Raw genomic sequence first — 22791 nt, 5'->3', positions numbered from 1 at the left:
AGGGAGTTGAAATATGAGATGAGACTATCTCTCTTTTAAGATATCAAAGTCAACATCCTCTTACATGTCTTTGCTTTATGTTACTGCCAATAGGTGATCCTAACCCAAAACAAACTTTATGCAAAAACCTGAACCCTAAGGCCCAAGTAACTAATAAATATTCAAATGTGGATTTGTTTTTCACTCACCATCGTCTTTAATTCTTTATGGGCAACAGTTTGGATCATGTGGAGCGACACTCTGATTGGCAGGTAGAATTTGGAGCAGGTGACAGGCTGTAAAAAACTCAAAGTTTAGCCCCGACTTCATGCTGGCACATGTGGGCGCTTGGAACTGACTCCTGTGCCAGCCTGGAAACTGAGAGTTTGAAAGCAGCTTGTGTCAGCACTTCCTGTGATTGACCAACAGCTTTCACAGAGACACAGTGTCCTGATATGATTCACACAACAATAGTACATTTTTTGGCCACTACAACAAAGCAACCTCATAAACGCGGGTTCACCGTTCTTTATCCTTTAATCTCTGGTTTGGACTTCATACATTCTTGAGTACATGTCTGGGTTAAAGCTATTTGCTCCTCGATGTTCAGCCGCCAGTTGTTCAATTTGTCAGGGTGCCGTTTGGGGCAGGGCAGGTTGTGTGCAGTGTTTCTGTGGAGATTCAAGAGATTGTAAAGACCAGAACAGAAAACAGTGATTCGACAGTGACTATAAAGACTTTGTAGACCTGAGGAGTTGGTTGATAACTACAACTGAAAATAGCAATTTGTAGTCTCATATTTACAATTTATACATTAACAAGTGTTCCTCTGCGGCACAGTGGCCTGGTTTGTGGCCTTTGTTACTTTTTTTGGCATATTTTTTTATGTCTGCAGGGGTCAAAAGACTCTCGTCCAACGTCAGATGGGATGGGCTCCAGCTAAAGGCTGATTCATGCTTCTGCATCGAAGCTACGCTATAGGTACGTTCATAGCATACGCACGGTGCCAAGCATTCATAGTTGTGCATAGGTGTGTGTTAGCTGCATTGCCGAAACGCTAGTGGCAGTAGAGTTACTTCAGAACAATGGCGAGTGTTACTAAGCGGATAAGGTTGGAGTTGGAGCTGATAGATGTTGAAGAACAATGACTTTTTCTTAAAGAACTGCAACGAAGAAAAGAAAGACGTCGTCCGTGTTCGTTGCTTCAACTCACTTAAAAATGGTAGCGAGTCTCCCGTCGACGTGTAGTTACATCCTTGGGGAGGTGCACGTCCAGGTATGGCATAGGACTCTGCGTAGGGTACAGCATAGCTATAATGCAGCAGCAGGAACTGTGCTAATAGATAATTGGGTGGACGGAAATGAAGACCCACATGTTTTCTCAGGCTTTCCAGTATCTTGAAGTTGTATTTATTCACTTCCTAGCTTTTTGTTCTACTTGACTTTTACTTCTCTACACATTATTTCATGGTGCAGCACTTCGGTGAATTCTGGTAAATTTAAATATGCTTTTCAAATTAACTTGACTTAATTTGCAACGCACCTCTCGAGTTGCTCAGCAGCTGTTGTGTTCCGATAGGAAGATATTCAACGCAGTGTTGATGTTGCTCTTTCCACACGGACGGATGAGTGAGCATTTCATCGCTCCTGGTTAGGGTGCGAGGAGTCACGACTGTCCAATAAATACAGTCCGAGGGTGTGAATTACATCTGTCCTCATTGTGAGTGTCTCATTAAGCCACGCTCTCCTGATTGAGGGATACATGGTGGAAAATTACAGGGGGAGAACTGTTTGATGAGAACGTAGCGCGCAGGACAAAAATATAAATAATGCGAGCAACTTGAAGGTGAACACAATCCATCAGACCTCTGCGGAAATGAAGGCAGTTTTTTGCTCTCACAAGAGGAGTGAGACAGCCCAACACCAGACAAATCACACACCCCCCACGCCGACGAGAGGAATGACCCAAATGTTCGATCACAGCAAAATGACGTACGGCCCTTAAGTGAGAGTTTTAAACTGTGTGTAATGATAAGTCATACAGTGTACAGTAGATGAATGCCATGACTGATGAATGTTAGCTTTGGATGCCACTTTAAAAAAATTCTGTTTGGATGAATTATTTAAAAGCGAGCGGCTGAAAGAAAGTTGAAATGTGTGACATCCTCTTTTTAAGTGAAGTTGGCGATAACTTGCTTCACTCGGGCGATTTCTTATTTAAATAATACGTGTCGAAACTAATGACAGTTATTCCAGACGCCGGCTTGTCTGACTTCTTTCAACACAGAAGTGTCATGCGGAGATGTTGTAGATTTAAATTTAGATCATGTTGAATAATGACACGCAGATCCGATCCAGGCAAAGACATAATTGAAGTGCCGCTCAAGAGCACTTCATGGATTAGTGGATGGTGTTTTTTTTTTTTTAAATGAGGTTCAGCTCCTCCGAGTTCATTAGTGCAGCCATTTTACGGAGAAAGCAAACGAAAAACAAAAGGCATCAAAGACGACGCACTGCACTTTAGCTGGTTTCTCTGTCTCAGCAGGAGGCCTGAAGACAGCTGCGCTCCGTGGGACCAAACAACAGCGCCAGGCGCCAGGGCCCGCTCATTAAGAATTCATTTAGATTTTTGTCCTTGTCGTCCAAACTACTCTCCTCTCCCGCCATGTTTGTTGTGTCATTGGACGCTCTATCAGAAAGTCATTATTCGGAGATATCATCTGACATTGCACAAACACACAACCCAATTAGTGCGGCGGCTCTGGGATCATTTGAGAGGCTTTTTTTGTTCTAATTCCCTCTAAAAGGAATGTTAGAGTCTACTCGCCAAATAACCTTTCTGAGACCCTGCAGGGAGAATAATTTAGTCAATATCCAATGGCACATTGCTTGTGAATGTGCGATAATGAGTATTTGGGGGGTTCTCTTGTGCGCTCATTTACATTGTGTTCATTTGAAAGCCAAGGGCTCAAAGTGAGAAGATAAGCATGCTAGCTTTGTAATGGGCAGTTGTCCTACCCCTATAATTGATCCTCATCTGAAGCCACATGAAAATTACAGCAATGAGCTGAGTGATCTGACTGTTAATTTGATTCCAGCTGGTGAACCTGCTCACCCAACAGCTCCTCGCGGGAGTTTAGTCGACGGAGCAGTGATTGTAGCGGTGAGTGTATGTACGTGTACGGTTCACTGCGTTCAGTCATCAACCCGTTTACTGGAAACATGGGTATCTCACCATTAGCACTGTCCACGCTAATTTCGATTAGAAAGTCAGAATGTAGTCTAACCTGCCGCTTCTTAACTCAAGAAAACCCCCCTAAATTAAAATAGTCAGTATAACCATTATATCCATTTGGAGGAATCTGGAGAAAGCCAAAAGGCAAAGATGTTTGACTCATTTCATGCTCGACTGCTGAGTCTGAGCTTCAACTTTCAAATAAATGAGGAAAAAAAAAAAGTTAAACATATTTGAAAAACATGATGTAAGGACTATAAAATCTGTCAGGCAGTAGTGTAAATCCATTAGCCCTCCCATGGGGTAGACATCCACTGACAGTTTCCGCTCCCGCCTCGCCCTGATAGATGCCACAATTACACATTTAGCGACAAGTCAGATCACATTTGATCAAGCTGCTCTTTGCTGTCAATTTTTTAGGCCCTGTCAGTCATTTGAATAATGTTGAGGGAGTTGGGGGGGGGGGATGCAGTGATTTGCTGCTCACTTTTTTTTCTTCCCACCATTGCAGCGAATGAATCATTCCTCGGTTTGGGAAATATGATTCTCTTGCTTGTGGTATTTCCATTTCAGTTTTTTTTTACTTATCAGTTTTAAGATCAGTCCTAACATGGAGCTTTAGGGAGAATTGATAATTAATATTAAACTGTAACATTTGTTCCATTTGGTAGCTCGGATTTATAATTATAATTCCTCTTTTCTTTTTTTTGCTCCATTCTGCACAGTATATGATGAGGGGGCGTAATTCAACATAAACATTTGCTGTGAGAGATAATCTGATTAATGTGAATCATTCTCCACAACATCATATCTGCTGAACAAGCAACCCCCCCCCCCCCCCCCCCCCCCCCCTTCCAAAGACACACATGACACACAAAATGTCAGCAGCACATGTTTTAATTACAATCAAACACATTAAGTGCAGTTTACCAAAGTCCAACAAAGTATTTCTGACCCCTGCTGACCTCACCGGGATGATGCACTTTTAGAGAACAAACTTCCAAATAGATCCAAAGCTCTTTCTCTTTCTCTTTCTCTCTGGCTCTTTTTTTTTTTAAGCTCAAAGTTCATTGCAACAGGAGTTTGACCCATCCAGCAGGGGTCACTGTGGTCTTTAGAAGAGAAGTCCAGCAAATCACTTTCTCCTTCCCCCCGAGCTGCTGCATTTCCCTCTGCCCTCACACAACAAGCACCCGTCCTCTGTGTGGCATTATGAGACGCCTCGTGTGAAATTATACATAAACCACAGAGCTCATGTATTTTGCACGTTTTGCACATGCACCATAAAAACCTAATAGCAGCGTGAATCAATACGAGATGCTCTGGCAGCACAGGATGTTTTCCTGTGAAAAGGTTGAGGGGTGTTTGCTGGATAACAGGGTCTTTAATGGTGTTGACTGGGATACTGCTGGTAGGAATGGTTTTGAATTTATTGAGAAGTACATTCGTGATGTGTTTGTTCAGGGATCTTTTTTTAATGCGAAAACCAGGATTTAATAATAATTTAATGGACCTGACAACACTGCCTTACTAGTTAAAAATAGTTATGGAACAGAATACAATCTTCATTTATATAATTGATTGTTGCTATTGTCTGGAGACATTTTAATTAAGATGATTTTTCCGAGGTTCACGTATGTTTTAACTTTTCTTATGTCACATTTGTGGTTTGTGCCTCTTAATCTGATTAGTTTGGTTTTACTTTAATTGTTCACGTGTTTATTTATGATGCATTGTAAGGTGTCCTCAGGTGCTTTATAAGTAACTTATAAATAAAACTTCTTCTTCTTCTTATAATTTTACTTGAATCTAGGCAACAAAGAAATAACTCATAGAGACGCCTGAAATAAAGCCCATGTTCAGTGTGAGATTCAAAGAGATTGTTCTCCTAATGGTGTCGTATGATTGGCCGAGTGCTACATTTTTTTAGCTGAGAGTGTTACATTATTTCATACGGATTGATTTGTGGTGTATACGTGTGAGTGAGTGGGTGCACGTGAGTCGTGGTCACACCAGCCTGACTGCACCCGTACGTAAGAAAGTACATTGGTGGAGCAGCAGAATATCTTAGATATCGTATGATAGAGTGTTTGCTTTTGACTTTTATGGCCAAACTGCTGCCACACAGAGAGAGAGGGCAGAGCCACACAGTCAGATTTGTGTCCTCAGACAGCTGTATGCTCCACTGATAGCGATAGCACAAAAGCCTGGAAGGGGCACTTGCTTGTGGATATGCCTGAGCATGAATGTAGGTGTTTTGGTGTGTCTGTACATTCATTTCTACAGATGCTAACGTCTATGTTCAGAAACAAGTGCATCTATTGGATAATGAACACGTGCATGCACACACTTGTTCGCTGCACATGTACATGCACTTAATAGACAGTCATTACCCCCCGTACTTCAACCCGCCATGCGTACTGTGCACCCACGGAACAGGCAAGGTCAGCCTGCCCCGTCCCTGAATACATTCAACACAGACATAATCTTTGCAATTAGCACCGACTGCCAGTCCTGCACTGGTGCAGATCAGAAGCAAATGGACTTTGGCTTCTGCTATTTTTCTTCCTCTGGAGGATTTTTCCCAAGTTGTCTGTCTCAGTGATCTGAAAAGGTTTTTACAGAGCTGGTTATTGGAACAACGTGTGGCAAGACCTTTCTCACTGATGACCTACTGCATAGCAACCTTGTCTGGCTGCCCTGTCAGCCGGTGCTATCGGGGAGCCGCCGCGAACGAAATACAGGACACGGTGATAGATCCAGCAAGGAGGAGATGGAGAGAGGACATAGAACCGAAGAAAATCAATGTGTCCTGTTCTTGTCGTGTTTCTCAGGCACGGAAATGATTCAGTTAATTGGCTAATGATCCTCAAACCCGAGCATGAACCTCCCCGGGTGCTCTGGTGTCCTCCAGTGAGACCGTCTGAGAGACGTCCAACTTGATGGTCTGGAGACTGAATACACATCATGTAATGGATTCAGACTACAACACACCAGTACATGAAGGAACAGGAAAAAATAGTGTTAAAAACAACACACAGCATTGTAGTAGTTTAAATAGTTTGTTTTACATTTATTCAAATTCACAAAGCTGGTTATATCATTATGTACAAGTATATTTAAATCATGAATACATATTAAGCAATTCATTATTAGCAATAAAACACATTTCACAATGATGAAACACAGACCTTTATTCAAAATTAACTTAAATTGAGTCCAAGACTAATGCAACATCAAGCAGACTCCTTGAATTACACTTGCAAGTGCTCAATAGACGGACTCTGGAGGTCAAATCCCAGAGAGTAAGAGAACATAGGCCTGTTCTCGACAGCCCTCATCACTAATTTACTAACATAACAAGACGTTTCTTCACTGGTTACTCTATAGATCATCTGTCACAGACTGGTTAATTATTTAAGATGCTAGTTTCACACCTTTGGTAATCGATCAAAAGATCTTCGTGAGGGTTGCTGTCTCAGCTCACAGAAAGAAATACGAATAGACAAACTCTTCCTGCAGATTTATATAACTATACAATCATAGGCTCATGATGTTCCTGACTCTGATTTCAATGCAATGTATTGATGCATGTTCTCTCCTGTTCGTCTGATGCATGATTTGGTGAATAAGAGGCATCAGCAACATTTATGAAGCACTTTTCTAGTCTTATCAACCACTCAAAGCCCTTTACAGTACAAGCCACATTCTCCCATTCTCATTTATTTATACAGCACTATATATATACTGTGCTTGATTTCATTCACATGCTGCCATCAGGCCCAAGGACACAACAGTAAGTGGACTGGTGGAGCCGGGGATCGAACAAGCGTCGCTTGTGGCTAGCGGGCAACCCACTCCATCCAGATGGTGAACAGATTGCTGTGACTGTCAAGGGTGACGCAGATAAACTCAGCTTATACTTTATTACAATAAATGGAACTTGTTAAAAATGCTCACAAACAAATCGCTGACAAATCTTTAAACATTTCATTCCAACTAAAACAGTTAGAAACTACTTGCACCGACTGCACCAAAAACATGAATCTGCACGAATAATGTTGATGCATAATATTCACTTCCCATCATCTTCCATTTACATTAGGATTGTTAAGAGGGAGAGGGACAGCGACGCCTTCTGTAAACCTCAGGAACGGATCGGATCCTGACAGAGGTTGTGTGAGGTGCACGAGAGCAGAAGATTCCCCATCTTACGGCGAGAGCGACTCCAAAGTCATATTTACTGCGGGATTTCTACCATCATGCCGTGCAATCCTAGGGAAACATACTCTTCATTCACATTTAATTTGAAAGCTGTGTTGATTTCATGGCTCGGTATCAGGGGAGGCAGTTTGAGGGAGAGGGAGGAAAGAATAAACACAGTTGCTGCTTGGAGCCTGGTGCTTTTATGCCAGTAAAGCTCCCTTTTCAAAAGGTGGGTAAGGGGTCATGAAATGAGGTGGTGGAGGAGGGAGCGTTCTTCTTCTTCTGCTTCTTCGACCATGCCCAGATTATAAAACCAAATGTCCCACAGCCCGACACATTCACATCACCGCCACAAACTCATCTCTCTCTCTCTAACACAGTCAAACATGGATCACACAGTATTTGCTTGCTGTGTGTGTGTGTGTGTGTGTATTTAGCAACCAGGTAGAGGATGTTTGTCACATATGGCAGAGAAGAAGTGTATTTAAAAGATTAATCTTGTTTGTTTCAGATTAAAAATCATTGGATTATTCGAATCAAAACACAGCCAGGTCAGTGGGTTGTTTTGACCCAGTATAATTTTTATCCATTCCAGCCAGCCATCCAATCCATTCTCCAGCCGACACTGGGCGATAGGCTGGGTACTCTCTGGACAGGTCGCCAGCGTATCACAGGGCCAACACAGAGACAAACAACCGTTTACTCTTACATTCATACCGATGGTAAAGGTTAGACTCCAATAGACCCGACTCCAATGGGCAAGTCTTTGGACAGTGGGAGGAAAACCAGTGAAATCCACTCAGACAAGTGGAAACTCCACACAGAAAGACCCTGGCCGAACTGGGAACCCTTTTGCTGTGAGGCGACAATACTACCTCCTGCACCAACACCCATTCTTTGAGTTTACTATTGGGTTATTTAATCAAACTAATATGACTTGGTTTACAATCTTCTCCAGCTCTTCTGAAAACTCAGATGTCGCAGAGGCAGATCACGAGATCCCCACTGCCCGACTTCATCTGGGGAGCTGTCGGGCCTGACCTACATCAGGGTCAGCCGCCAAAGTCGATTTGTGTAGGTCAATGGTGGCGAGGGGAGGAGGAGGAGGAGGAGGGGGTCCCTACATAGCCACCCGTCATCCAGTCGACACTGCCTGTGCTGGCTCTGCCCGGATTCTCTGGTGCACAGGTTCAGGCACATTTGTCAGGACCCTGCTGCATTTTAAGAACGTAACAATGAGAGAGACTGGTTAACTGTGACAGATGCACTACACAACTGACCAGTGATCTCCCGAGCCATCTCCACCCCCCTCTCTCTCTCTCTCTCTCTCTCCTGCATCAATCGATCACAGTCAATAGATGTAGATGATTATTAACTACATGATCATCACTATTGATTATTTGAAGTTCCATTGTCTTATTGTAATAATAGTAATAATATAAATAAAAAAATATATAATAACACAAACAGTGGCCAACAATAGCACAACCAAGTGGCATTATTGTACAGTCACACAGATTAAAGCAACTGAAGCATGAAGGTAAGAGTAAGAACAGAAATTAGAAAGACACGAGACAAGGCAGAAGGGGGTTGATGATGTGTATGAACTTTCCATGGGAGGCACTCCAAGAAAAAGATACCGTGTACAGAGGTGAGCATCGGATGAGGAAGATTAGCCAGCAGGCTTGTTCTCCCTATCAACCACGACCAGGATCCCGTTGACGTGGAGACGCAAACCCACACTGAATTAGCCAATCGCAGCACTCGAGGGCGTAATTAAGCATGAATCTTTATCAGGCGTTTCCCATCAGTCCTTTGAATTCAAAAGCTTCTGTCATATCACCTCACCACGTTTGAGTTTTCCTCAACCGGGTCATGTTCTTCGGATGTAGTGAAATAGTGTGATTACGTACAACACACGCCAAAGATCAAACTGACCCTCGGAATTTGAAATCCCAGCTCCGTGTCCGGATCCGTCTGTCCGAGCTGGTCGAGCATCTCCAGCTGCTTAAATCTCCTCCGAGCTCAGACTTAATTATTTGTCTGCTTATTTTTAGCAGGAAATAAAGCACAGGTGATGAATGGGGGCATGCGATTCTCCCCAGCAGCAGCGTAATAGCTCAACAAGATGGATTTAACAGGGCATTGCTATGTATCTAGGCACCGCATGAGCTCGCCGACTACAACTAGCATGTGTGTGGCACCGTGCAAGAGAGAGTCAGTGTGTGTTCAAACCTCTGGAGAAAAAAAATACACAAACGCCATCGCCCTCCCCGGGAGGCAGGTATCACATTCCTTTTTGTGCTTGTAAGCAAACTGTAGCCTAAACACCTCACTCCCCCTCACTTAACTGCACAAGTCTGTCACCGTGTGGAGCTGCATTGTAAATAGCAGTATCCTTTGTGCTTTAAATACGCCTGCGTAGAACAGGTAAGATTAGAAGTGAGGCGACGTGATGTAACAGCTTAGAGGAGCAGCTGCTCTCTTTTAACCTCTGATACCTGTGCTGCAGTTGCTCTCCAAGCTGTCGCGTGTATGTGTGAGTTCAGCACGGGAATCATATTATATCTGTCAGCCATGTGAGATATGTATTGACAAAAGTGCCCTAATTGAAAATAGTGTTTGCAGAGCTGCGTGCACGCGTGTCTTTTTTTCGTTGTGCGTTGCTGTCACCCAAGATGGCGAAAAAAGCTGCGATAATCGTGTGCGTTATCCTCTCACGTGGCGTACGTTTACCCAGGGGACCAGTGTCTCTTACCACCTCCCCGCTCTATAATAACCGCAGTCTCCCTCAGATAAAGCACGGCATCTGTTAAACAGCAGGGTGACTGAGCACCCAACACAGTCTACCATTACAGACGGACCGCTGCACAGTGGGCGCCTATCTTATACACCTGGGTGACCAGATAAGGCTGAAAAGAAGAGTGAGGGGGGTGGTGGTGGTGGGGGGGAGATTAACCCATCAACCAGTGGAAATACTAGACAGGGTTCAGTGAATCAGGGTGGTGGTGGTGAGGGGGTGATGCAGAACACAGGATAGGGCCACAGTGTAGAGACAGGGGCAAATTAACACGAGACAGAAAGCGTGAAGGTTTTGTTTTTTTTTAAGACTGTATATATTTCAGATACTTTCTGGTCAAATTGTTCCTGACTGTTAACTCCTTTGCCTTTCGAGGGTCAATAAACCCATGCAGGCAGCGAGAATAAAGAAGAAGACCCACAAAGATGGAAGGAGAGCGGTGGAACGCAGAGTAAATCCTTTACCTTCTCTATCCTCTTACAAACTCCAGGTTTGCACTTGTGCTCGAAGCTTTTTTCCGCCGCTCCGGTTCAGTGTCGAGCGAGAAATGCATGCAAATGTCAATGACACTCAACAGTCACGAGTTGTAACAGAAACACAAGTGAGTGCTGAGGAGGGTTACGATGAAACCATTCAGAAACGATTCATTCTGGTTGTTTTTAATGAATGTCTGGGGGAATCTTATCTCAATTAATCATTAGTAAATGTGACACATTTATCCGCAATCCTCCAAAAAATACATTTGGAAGAACTTTGTTCATCAATTACCCACTGGACTCAAAACGGATAAAAAAATCTTTAAAAACAACAGATTCAAAATCTGATATATAATCACCGATTGTAGCATTACTTTTTCAAACAATCATAAATCGGAAACCAATGACAACTGAAGTGTTTCCATAGAAGTTTATTACAGATTAATTGCAGATGCTAAACTTGAAACACTAAAAATAAGTACGACGAATGAAAAAGATAATCCGTTTGGCTTTAAGTATGAAAATCTTACACAATTAACTTCATCACTTCATTATGTTTTGAGCACAGCAGCTTTAATTGCATTAACTAATTATCCCTGCATTGCATTCTACTTGTGTTGCATTTCATTTTTAACGAAAACTTAATTTCTCTGTTATGTCTCGTTGCTGAGCTCTTCCCTCCTCTCCTGGCCCCTCGCATTACACTTCTTCTCCATCAGTTACTTCCTGCCTCCAGAATGTTGGCATATTGCGTTTACGAGCTCATTAGGTGGACAATATTGTACTTAGTGTCAGCTCATTATAGTGGGGAACTGTAAACACACTGTTTGTGCCTGTAATCGGAGTCAGTGGCGAGCGCGAGATGATGAGCAGATTTTCTGTATAAATGAGCGGACAGGAGAATCGGTCAGTAATGAATCCGCAGTCGGTCGGTGGGGAGAAATTAGGAGGAGGTGCGGAGATGAGGGTCGGGCAGTGAGAAAGAGGAGACGCACCACAGACACACACACACACACACACACAGAGGAGAAACCGATTGCATCAGTTACTGGAGGACACTCTCAGGGGCAAGTGTGGACTCACACATTTAAAAGGGATTCTCTAAATGACTCTTAGTTTTCACATTTTATCCGAGTGAATGTACAAATTCTCTACTGGGCAGAGGAAATATTGCCTCATGCAGTGAAACTACAAACTCTCTACAAAAAAGAGTTTTTTATTTTTGCTTCTGCCAGCACATATTTTCTTTTTTAGCGCGCTCACACACATATAAATGCAAACACACACACACATGCACCCAGAATGACCTTTACTCTTCTTCTACCCTCCAGTCCCCCAAACAACCCAGTCTCATCAGAAAACCTAGTACCTACGTTGGTCCACTTGGGAAAACGTAGTATTCTCACAATTTTTGTGATTTTGTGATTTTGTGATTGCAAAGTGAGTTGAATGATTAGTTCATCATCAAAACGTGTAAATTCATGTTCTGACGACTGATTAATTGAAGAATTCAGCTTTATTTTTTAATACAAGAATCCTCAGATTATAACTGTGGTTGTAACTGTTCTATCACAAACGGGGTGGGGTGTGATGTCATTAGAGGGGACAATGGTGCACATTTTCAAATACTTTCTCCCAAATGACATTGCTCTCAGTTGATGACATGAAAGGCCCCAAAAATAGCTGCGTAATAAATGAAGAAACGAGCTGAGAGGGATGTTGATACCATGGCTCATTTCTCACCTCCACACAGCTGATCAAGCACACTGTGAAACTAGGTGTGAATGTTGGGTTTTTGGTTTTGAAAAGTTAAAGTGATCAGAAACAAGCTTCGAGATTCAAGACTTTATTGTTATGTGCAAAACAATTACATTCAGCAGTCGCCGGCAGTCGCTGGCGATGAAATGTTTGGGTGACAGGATCCCTTCTAGCCATGCTCAAAATATTGCACAAGCAAAAAAATATATATAAAAAAAATAGACTATAAAAAATTTAATTTAATATATAAAGTAAAATAAAACAAAAGTATTAAAATTAAATATCACATATCCAGTATCGGACAACAAAAGGAGGAACACCACACAAGGGTTAAAAGTAACACTACTCATATACAAAATTGCTTTGTGAAAGGAGGTCCAACTCAAGATCTCCAGTATTCCACAAAAGTAATAAACAAAATCTTAAAAACATTAAGGTAGTAAACAACAACTGACCTCTCTCTGTCGCCGTCTCTCTCCGCTGTCGCTGCTACTTTCTGTGAGCTCGACCCCGAAACACTGTCCCTCTCTCTCTCTCTTTCAGAAGCCACACCTCTGTCTCTGTCTGATCCAGACACTCTGTCTCGATCTCTGTCTGGTCCTGAGACTCTGTCCTGCTCTCGGTCTGAGCCCTGCAGTCTCTCTCCAGCACTCCCTGGTCTTTCGCGAGAGGCTCTCCTCTCTGCAGATGCAGACAGCTCCTTTCGTCCAGCCCCTTCTGTTGTACTGTTGGATCTGTCACCTTCGGAAACGCTGGAAGAAGCTGATCGGTCTGATGTGGACGACATCTTCTCAGGACCTAATGGTGCTCTGTCTGAGGCAGACGTCTCAGTGCTGCCTTTTCTCCCCAGATATCTGTTCAACTTGATCCTCCTCTGGGCGGGTGGCATTGGGAGGAGACCACTACCTGATGGAAGATCTCTTCTTCCCCGAATGTCATGGCTGAGTCGAGGGCCATCGGGAAGAGAAGGATGAGGTAGAGGCAGGGTCTGGGAGGAAAGTGGAGGGGTCTTAAGCAGGGGAGGCCTCACTGTAGAGCTTTTACTCTTTTCCTTTTTGGGGGTAGTTGAGTTGAAATTATCTTCTGGATTTGCTTTAATGGTCTTAATCGGTTTAGCGACAGAGGACGAGGAGTCTTTCTTTTTGATGATCACTGCTTCTGGGGTATTTTGGTTTACCTTGTCGTTCTTTTCCTTCACAGCCTCTGTCTTCACTTTAGGTTTTACTTTCTGAGCCTTCTCTTTCCTGGTGTTATCAGACTGGGTCTTGGATACGGTCTTATTTGAGGGCTTAGCGGGTGCAGCAGGACTTTTAGAAGTAGGAGCTTTAGCGACTCCAGAGCCAGATGCAGGTTTTGAGGAGACGGGAGGTGTTTTATTGATTGAGGGGTGTTGGTTGTCATAGTCTTTGTAGCATTTGTTGCACCAGTCTTTGTACTCTTTTTCCCATTGTCGATACCTTTCTCTCTCCCGGCGGGCTCCAGGAGTTGGTCCCTTTAGTTCTAACTGTGGAAGCTCCCGAGGAGGTGGCTTCCGTCCACCAGGGCTGCAGCTCCGGAAGCCACCAGGGGAGCGAGACCGGGACCTGAAGCGACTGTCAGAGCGACTGACTGACCGGGACCTGGGAAAGGAAAGAATGGAGAAGAAAATCAGGAAACCAAGAGAGAAAGAAATCTGCTTATGTAATAAACTGAATGGCTTGAAGGATTATGCTTATGAACTAAAACCAATTTGGAAATGTCCTCTTAATTAAGTTACCTGGAATAAGATGGTCTTCGTCTCTTTGGTGAATTTTTGGACTTCATAAGCTCTTTGTGGAAGTCTATTGTAAATTCATTCAGGTTGGATGTAGTTCTGTGAATACAAAGACAAGAACAGTCAAACTTTAAAAAGTACTTCAGTACTCATATTCTTCATTACTTAATCCTACTGAATTCATTATATGGATGTCAAAAAATTATTAAATTGAATGGTCTTTTTGCCCAAGGAATGAGCATGGCTACCAATGTAATAAGGATGCAACCAGTGCCAAGATGGATAGCGGTCACTCATGTGCAGGACATCAAGTGTTCTTTAGAACTTTTCATCCTGGATTCCATCCAGAAAATCATTCTGGATTTCACTAATTTGGAGGGACAGCGTGTTTTTGGAGAGAGGTGGAATGAGATGGACCAAACCCATTTATTTGCATACTTTGGGGTTCTTATCCTTGCTGGAGTTTTCAAATCCACAGAATCCCCTGTGGGATGCAGAAACTGGCAGAGAACTTTTCCGAGGAACAATGTCTCTGGAAATCTTCCAGATTATTTCCAGGATTATCTGCTTTGATAACAGAGACGACAGACCAGTTTGGCAGCAGAAAGACAAGCTAGCTGCCATCAGGACAGTATGGGACAGGGACAGGTGGGTGCCCCGCGTTAAAAGTGTTAAAAGTAACACTACTCATATACAAATTTGGTTTGTGACAGGGGGTCCAACTCAAGATCTCAAGAATTCCACAAAAGCAACAAACAAAATGTATCTTAAAAACATCAAGGCAGTAAACAACAACTGACCTCTCTCTGTCGCCGTCTCTCTCCGCTGTCGCTGCTACTTTCTGTGAGCTCGACCCCGAAACCCTGTCCCTCTCTCTCTCTCTTTCAGAAGCCACACCTCTGTCTCTGTCTGATCCAGACACTCTGTCTCGATCTCTGTCTGGTCCTGAGACTCTGTCCTGCTCTCGGTCTGAGCCCTGCAGTCTCTCTCCAGCACTCCCTGGTCTTTCGCGAGAGGCTCTCCTCTCTGCAGATGCAGACAGCTCCTTTCGTCCAGCCCCTTCTGTTGTACTGTTGGATCTGTCACCTTCGGAAACGCTGGAAGAAGCTGATCGGTCTGATGTGGACGACATCTTCTCAGGACCTAATGGTGCTCTGTCTGAGGCAGACGTCTCAGTGCTGCCTTTTCTCCTCAGATGTCTGTTCAACCTGATCCTCCTCTGGGCGGGTGGCATCTGGAATTGGACAAAAATACATACAAAAAATGAAAAGGTTCAAATAGAAGTCATGGTATTAAGCATTTATGCGCCTTGTAGAAACATTTAATACATATTTATAACACACTACAATGTGGTTCCAAGTAGAGCTTTTACTCTTTTCCTTTTTGGGGGTAGTTGAGTTGAAATTATCTTCTGGATTTGCTTTAATGGTCTTAATCGGTTTAGCGACAGAGGACGAGGAGTCTTTCTTTTTGATGACCACTGCTTCTGGGGTCTTTTGCTTTACCTTGTCGTTCTTTTCCTTCACAGCCTCTGCCTTCTCTTTAGGTTTTACTTTCTGAGCCTTCTCTTTCCTGGTGTTATCAGACTGGGTCTTGGATACGGTCTTGTTTGAGGGCTTAGCGGATGCAGCAGCACTTTTAGAAGTAGGAGCTTTAGCGACTCCAGAGCCAGATGCAGGTTTTGAGGAGATGGGAGGTGTTTTATTGATTGAGGGGTGTTGGTTGTCGTAGTCTTTGTAGCATTTGTTGCACCAGTCTGTGTACTCTTTTTCCCATTGTCGATACCTTTCTCTCTCCCGGCGGGCTCCAGGAGTTGGTCCCTTTAGTTCTAACTGTGGAAGCTCCCGAGGAGGTGGCTTCCGTCCACCAGGGCTGCAGCTCCGGAAGCCACCAGGGGAGCGAGACCGGGACCTGAAGCGACTGTCAGAGCGACTGACTGACCGGGACCTGGGAAAGGAAAGAATGGAGAAGAAAATCAGGAAACCAAGAGAGAAAGAAATCTGCTTATGTAATAAACTGAATGGCTTGAAGGATTATGCTTATGAACTAAAACCAATTTGGAAATGTCCTCTTAATTAAGTTACCTGGAATAAGATGGTCTTCGTCTCTTTGGTGAATATTTGGACTTCATAAGCTCTTTGTGGAAGTCTATTGTAAATTCATTCAGGTTGGATGTAGTTCTGTGAATATAAAGACAAGAACAGTCAAACTTTAAAAAGTACTTCAGTACCCATATTCTTCATTACTTAATCTTACTGAATTCATTATATGGATGTCAAAAAATTATTAAATTGAATGGTCTTTTTGCCCAAGGAATGAGCATGGCTACCAATGTAATAAGGATGCAACCAGTGCCAAGATGGATAGCGGTCACTCATGTGCAGGACATCAAGTGTTCTTTAGAACTTTTCATCCTGGATTCCATCCAGAAAATCATTCTGGATTTCACTAATTTGGAGGGACAGCGTGTTTTTGGAGAGAGGTGGAATGAGATGGACCAAACCCATTTATTTGCATACTTTGGGGTTCTTATCCTTGCTGGAGTTTTCAAATCCACAGAATCCCCTGTGGGATGCAGAAACTGGCAGAGAACTTTTCCGAGGAACAATGTCTCTGGAAATCTTCCAGATTATTTCCAGGATTATCTGCTTTGATAACAGAGACGACAGACCAGCTTGGCGGCAGAAAGACAAGCTAGCTGCCATCAGGACAGTATGGGACAGGGACAGGTGGGTGCCCCGCGTTAAAAGTGTTAAAAGTAACACTACTCATATACAAATTTGGTTTGTGACAGGGGGTCCAACTCAAGATCTCAAGAATTCCACAAAAGCAACAAACAAAATGTATCTTAAAAACATCAAGGCAGTAAACAACAACTGACCTCTCTCTGTCGCCGTCTCTCTCCGCTGTCGCTGCTACTTTCTGTGAGCTCGACCCCGAAACCCTGTCCCTCTCTCTCTCTCTTTCAGAACCCACACCTCTGTCTCTGTCTGATCCAGACACTCTGTCTCGATCTCTGTCTGGTACTGAGACTCTGTCCTGCTCTCGGTCTGAGCCCTGCAGTCTCTCTCCAGCACTCCCTGGTCTTTCGCGAGAGGCTCTCCTCTCTGCAGATGCAGACAGCTCCTTTCGTCCAGCCCCTTCTGTTGTACTGTTGGATCTGTCACCTTCGGAAACGCTGGAAGAAGCTGATCGGTCTGATGTGGACGACATCTTCTCAGGACCTAATGGTGCTCTGTCTGAGGCAGACGTCTCAGTGCTGCCTTTTCTCCTCAGATGTCTGTTCAACCTGATCCTCCTCTGGGCGGGTGGCATCTGGAATTGGACAAAAATACATACAAAAAATGATAAGGTTCAATTAGAAGTCATGGTATTAAGCATTTATGCGCCTTGTAGAAACATTTAATACATATTTATAACAAACTACAATGTGGTTCCAAGCAGAGTTTGAGTCTTCATCAATGCGTTTACCATTACAACCTCCGCTGCGGAATCCAACCAGTTTAATTTGACTTGCCAAACATTCATATTGAACACATTTTCTTTTAAACCTCTCAAAACCACATAAAAAGTGTTTTCATACTGTTTACATAGGTAAAAATATAATTTATTTCACTCTCGGCAGACTTTTTGAGAATTAAACCCACCGGCAGGTCCATTAGAGGTTTGATGGTTGCTCGATCTGCGTCTCCTTGGATCATCTCAAGGCTCCCAGGCAGGGGAAGAAGACCGGGTCTGTCTGAAGAGAGTTGGAGTCTGCGGAGCGGGGGCTGGTGAGACATGTGTGAGTGGGGGAGGACATCGCCGCCAACCCCTAGCCCATCTAACATCGTTTCACCAACTTGTAGTGAGTCTACCTTGGATGGTAAAAATATTATGGCAGATGATCAAAATCGCTATTCAGAAAATGAATTGGATTTTTACTTCTGAAAACGATCTATTGAGCTCTATAATAATAAAGAGGAGGAGAGTGTTGTTTTTACATACGGGTCTAGACGGTCCAGCCACAGCTGCGGAAGAACGTTGTCTGCAAAAACACACAGGACAAAAATAAACCATCAGTTACCAACATTGTGACCGACTACAGGATCAATTTCACAAGTATAACTATAGGAAATCTAATATAAACAAACCAGTGACTTAAAATCATCAGTGACTTTACTGATTAATCATAAAACCAGTAATAACGTTATACATACACAATGAACGTCCTGCCAGCGGGCTTTACTCCACCAGGGGGAGTGCGGCGCACAATCACGGAGGAGTGTTTCCGGATGTGGGCTTCATCATCGGTATATTCTACAAAGCACAAGCAACAAATCATTAGAAAAATTTTTGATTGATTCGAAACAAACAAATTTAAATGTCTTTAAATACACATTAACATGAAGCCAACATATTGTAGCGAACGGATACATGGAGGCAGAAGATGTTATCTTTCAATCAGCAATGCACACATTCAGTGGCACACAATAATAAAAACATGAATATATTAACCTGTGTATTATTTGAATAGCTTAGTATTGAATGCACAATAACAGGGTAGCTATGTTTATACATGGCACTAGGCCCAGTTTAATACAAAACACAATTTTATACAATATAGTCCTTATATAATCCCTGCTCCATCTCTCCATCAGTTTAGGGGTCCTTGGCCTGAAAAATGTTGAAGACCCCTGGTTTAGAGTATTTAAAGCAGCTTCTTGTGTTTATGATGTTATTCTAGTAAAACTGTAGGCTGAACTTTATGGGGACTTTTTTAGATAAAACAGGAAAATTGAATTTATCATCAGACTCACATTTTTTTCCAGCCATTTTATTTAGGTACCCAATATAATATCATTCTACCTGATAATATTGAATGTACTAACTATAGATGTCAAAGCAGAGAAAATATTATTTGAGAGGTTAGAATCTGTTGTTAATTGGCACATTGGGAAAATTTTTGCTCGAAAAGGTAAATAAAACTATTATTCTACGAATTGCTGATTATTTTGCTGTTGAATGGCGAGTAATGAAGGATCCATTCATTGCCTTAATGTGGTGACATCATAAATGTGTTTTAATGTATTGTCCAAATAGATCACTTTGCTCCCAAAACACAGGCTTCGGGAGGCAAAGACCATCTCTACATTTAAGGTTAAACTTAAAACGCTCCTTTTTGATAAAGCCTATAATTAGGGCTGGATCAGGTGAGTCCTGAACCATCACTTATTAATGCTCTTATAGGTCTAGAATGCTGGGGGAACTCCCATCATCCACTGAGCACTTCTCCTCTTCAATCTGAGGAGTAAAAGTCTGTCTATCATTTACGGTAACCCCCTCAAAATAATGTCTGACAGATGTGTCACACATGAGTAAAGGCATCAGCTGACAACTTACCTTCACCAGTCTGCTCATTGGTGATCTGCAGGTCAGCTTTTGTGGCCTTGAGGTGCTCCCGGCCCATAATCTTCCTTTTTAGCTCCTTGAGGGTGATATGCAGCCCATCGAAAGGGACTGTCTTGTAGTGCAGTTTGGAAGAAAACTTATAGTGTACATACGAAATTTTCACAGGTCAATTAAGTACAGAGGGGGGTGAAAAAAGTAATAGCTCGTAGAGGCTCTTTCGATGTAGAGACTATTTCGATGTCAACAGAAACTGCCACTGACATGTAAAGTCACCTGCCTTTGATGCCACACTGTTTAGAGGCAGCTGCCTATGATGCCAAACTGTTTAGAGGCAGCTGCCTTTGATGCCACACTGTTTAGAGGCAGCTGCCTATGATGCCTTGGGATAATGTATGTTGATATTTGGTGCTTAACAAATAAAACTGAATTGAAAAGTCATCACTCTACCACCTTTACCGCCTTTAATGAACAAATCTGTCTTCATAAAATAATACAAGGCAAGCATCCTGCATTTAAAGTCAAAAAAGCTGCAGGTGACCTCACTTTGCAATTTAAAGTAAACTTTCCACCATTCATTGTTTCGAATAGGTATAATGAATAGGTTTTATATCTTAATTATCCTTAACATATTGATGATACATTTATATTTGAGCAATACATCTGAGCTTACATGCTGTTAAACGGTCAGAGCTCGGAGAAGAAGAAGAAAAGTTCTAATCATTAACACCTGAAAGACACAAACGTACAACTCAAAGGCCTAATGTCGATTCACGTGTTTCGTTTGGTGGGGCGACTTCAAATGTCGAAAAAAATACAACTGAAGACGTTTTCATCAGGTCAAAACATTTTAATAAAAAAAAAAGGAAGCAACAACTCACTTTTAAGAACATCAGTCCCTCAAATTCTCCCATTTCCGTCACATTTCAGTTTCAAACCATCACACACACTTGCGCGCTCACATAACATGACAGCTACTGCACCTTTGGAACAAAAACATGCAGACTGATTTGCTATTTTTAGTAAACACATCCTAGATTTATACAATCCAGTGTAGCATGATTGGTCTGCTTTAAATTAAAGGAAAAAACTGGTGAGGATTTTTTTGCAAATGTTAGCCCATTATTCACAAACTTTACTGCTAACCACGAGTTTCAACATTTCTGGAGTAGATACTGGATTTCACTCATGAGCTCGTAATTGATCGGTGTCTGAGATTTAAATGAATGAAAATAACCACATTGCCTTAATTTAAATGTAGTAAATGATACAAAAAACATGGTATGAATTGAACCCCATGGCTGACCAAAAAATTTGATTACCTTAAAAATGGTGAGCAGGAAAGCATGATGTACAATTTGTAGTTTAGTCAATGTGCTAAAACATGCAAAACTGCAAAAAATAGAGCTTACAAAGGCCCAACACTGAAGGTTAATCCAGTGTTGAAGCCTTGGACAGCACAGGGGGGATGTGAGCAAAACAAACCGAGAAAAAAATATTTTTAATGCGAAGCAACAGTTCATCTCTATTTACAAATAAATCAGAGGCAGAGAAACAGCCATTTCTCCTCTACAAATAAGCATTCACATCCCTGAGTACAGTTTGTTACTCCTATTTAAATTCACTGCTTCGTGATCGGCTATTATCATCAAGTCCTTTCTGTTTGCTCACGGTTGATCACAATAGTGCAGCACAATATTTTGACCCTACGTCGCCAAAGAGGTTCACGTGTAAGAAACCGCAGCAGCGCTCACATTTTTGCTGCAGTCCAGACACAACACAGTGAAGTGAAGGTCTGGAGAGCTGCAGGGACAAAGAGACCAACCCGCCATCAGTGCCGTGGACATTTAACACCTACGCTCCTTGTGAACAAAGGAGGTTCCAGATTTCGGTGACTTCCTGTTAGCATGGAACCGGCTCTTCTGCTTTCTCCGTCTTCTCCTCCTCTTCCTCCCCATCGTTGTCTTTGTTCTTTTTGTGTTTCTTCTTCTTGTGTTTGTGCTTGTGCTCCTTGGGCTCCTTGGGCTCTGCTTTTTCCTGACTGCCGTGCTTCTTGTGCTTTTTGTGTTTCTTGTGTTTCTTGTGTTTCTTGTGTTTCTTCTTTTTCTTGTCTGCAGTGGTGGTGGTCCCCGAGTCGCTGGGGTTGCTCGCTGGGGTTGCTTTGCCTGTGCCACCCTACCACCCTTACCCTCTTCCCTTGGTGCTCTCATTTTCTTCTCCTCCCTCACCGCTCCCGTCCTTTCCTCCCTGACAGACTCCCGGCCTTCGCTCTTGACTGGTTTAGGAGCCTCGGTCTGCCCCTCTCTGCCTCGGCTCCTCTGAGGCACCGGTGAGGGCTCCTTGGGCTCAGTGGCTCCTTTTTCCTGCCCTTCTTCATCATCCTCTCGCTCCAATTTGGAGCGAGGAGGAGGCTGAATGAGTGGCTCCTCTCTGGCCATGCTGGCTGCTGGGCTGACACTGGGGCTGCGGCCTCTGGAGTTCACAGGGCTACTGGGGGGCAGCTCTGCAGGTTTAGAGGATTCGCTCTTCTGGTCTTTTTCTGAGCTTCTCTTTGTCTCCTGACTCGACCTAGAGCTGAGGAAATAACAAAAAACATTTAAAGGTTCAGTGTGTTAGATTTAGGTGAAAGGGATCTATTGGCAGTAATTGGATATAAAAGAATCCCAATGATGTTTTCACTAGTGTGTTTCATCTAAATTGTACAAGTTGTTGTTTTCTTTACCTTTATATTCAAAACCTTATATCTACATCTGGAGTGGGTCCTCTCTACGGAGGCCACTACGGAGGCCAGCCTTTAGTTGCCTTTTGACAACTAAAGGCTACCACAGGTTCTCTAACATGTTTGGAAGGGGAGGGTGAGGTGAGGGCTATTCAGCTGCAACATTTAACTTCCCCACTAGATGTCACTAAATTCATCCTCAGTGCAGCAGAAATGTTTAGGCATTTAAACTCAACTTGGCTCAGGTCTGCATTGTCCCCGTGTTTAGACCGAAATGTAGATCGGCCCGGAGACTGTAAAGATGGACAACACGTCTCCATTGACTCCCACTGTAAAGAAAATGAAGCCAAGATATGGTCGTGTAATTTGCAGCCAGAATCTACGCCGTAGTGATCGTGGAATGGAGCCGGGGTATCGAAGTCCCCTCGATACATGCACGCGACCAATCGTGAGTCAATCTCCGCTGTCAATTATTAA

The 22791-nt window shown here is 43.0% G+C and overlaps 1 protein-coding gene across 1 annotated transcript; it reads right to left on the bottom strand.

Annotated features, from left to right (window-relative positions):
• Positions 1-8499: 8499 nt before the first annotated feature.
• On the bottom strand, positions 8500-22435 carry LOC117763181 (E3 ubiquitin-protein ligase RBBP6-like). Its single transcript, XM_034588130.1, has 8 exons — positions 22419-22435; positions 21784-22169; positions 19590-19754; positions 18407-18506; positions 15713-16154; positions 15128-15441; positions 13007-14073; positions 8500-8597 (listed from the first exon to the last, which is right to left on the bottom strand). Exons 1-8 carry the CDS (start codon positions 22433-22435, stop codon positions 8500-8502), a joined length of 2589 nt encoding a protein of 862 aa, XP_034444021.1.
• Positions 22436-22791: the final 356 nt, after the last annotated feature.

Source organism: Hippoglossus hippoglossus, chromosome 6 (genome assembly GCF_009819705.1).
Source record: "Hippoglossus hippoglossus isolate fHipHip1 chromosome 6, fHipHip1.pri, whole genome shotgun sequence".
In the NCBI taxonomy this organism is placed as follows: domain Eukaryota; kingdom Metazoa; phylum Chordata; class Actinopteri; order Pleuronectiformes; family Pleuronectidae; genus Hippoglossus; species Hippoglossus hippoglossus.
Note: the sequence above shows the minus strand (reverse complement) of the source record. Positions and strands in the feature narration are given on the sequence as shown.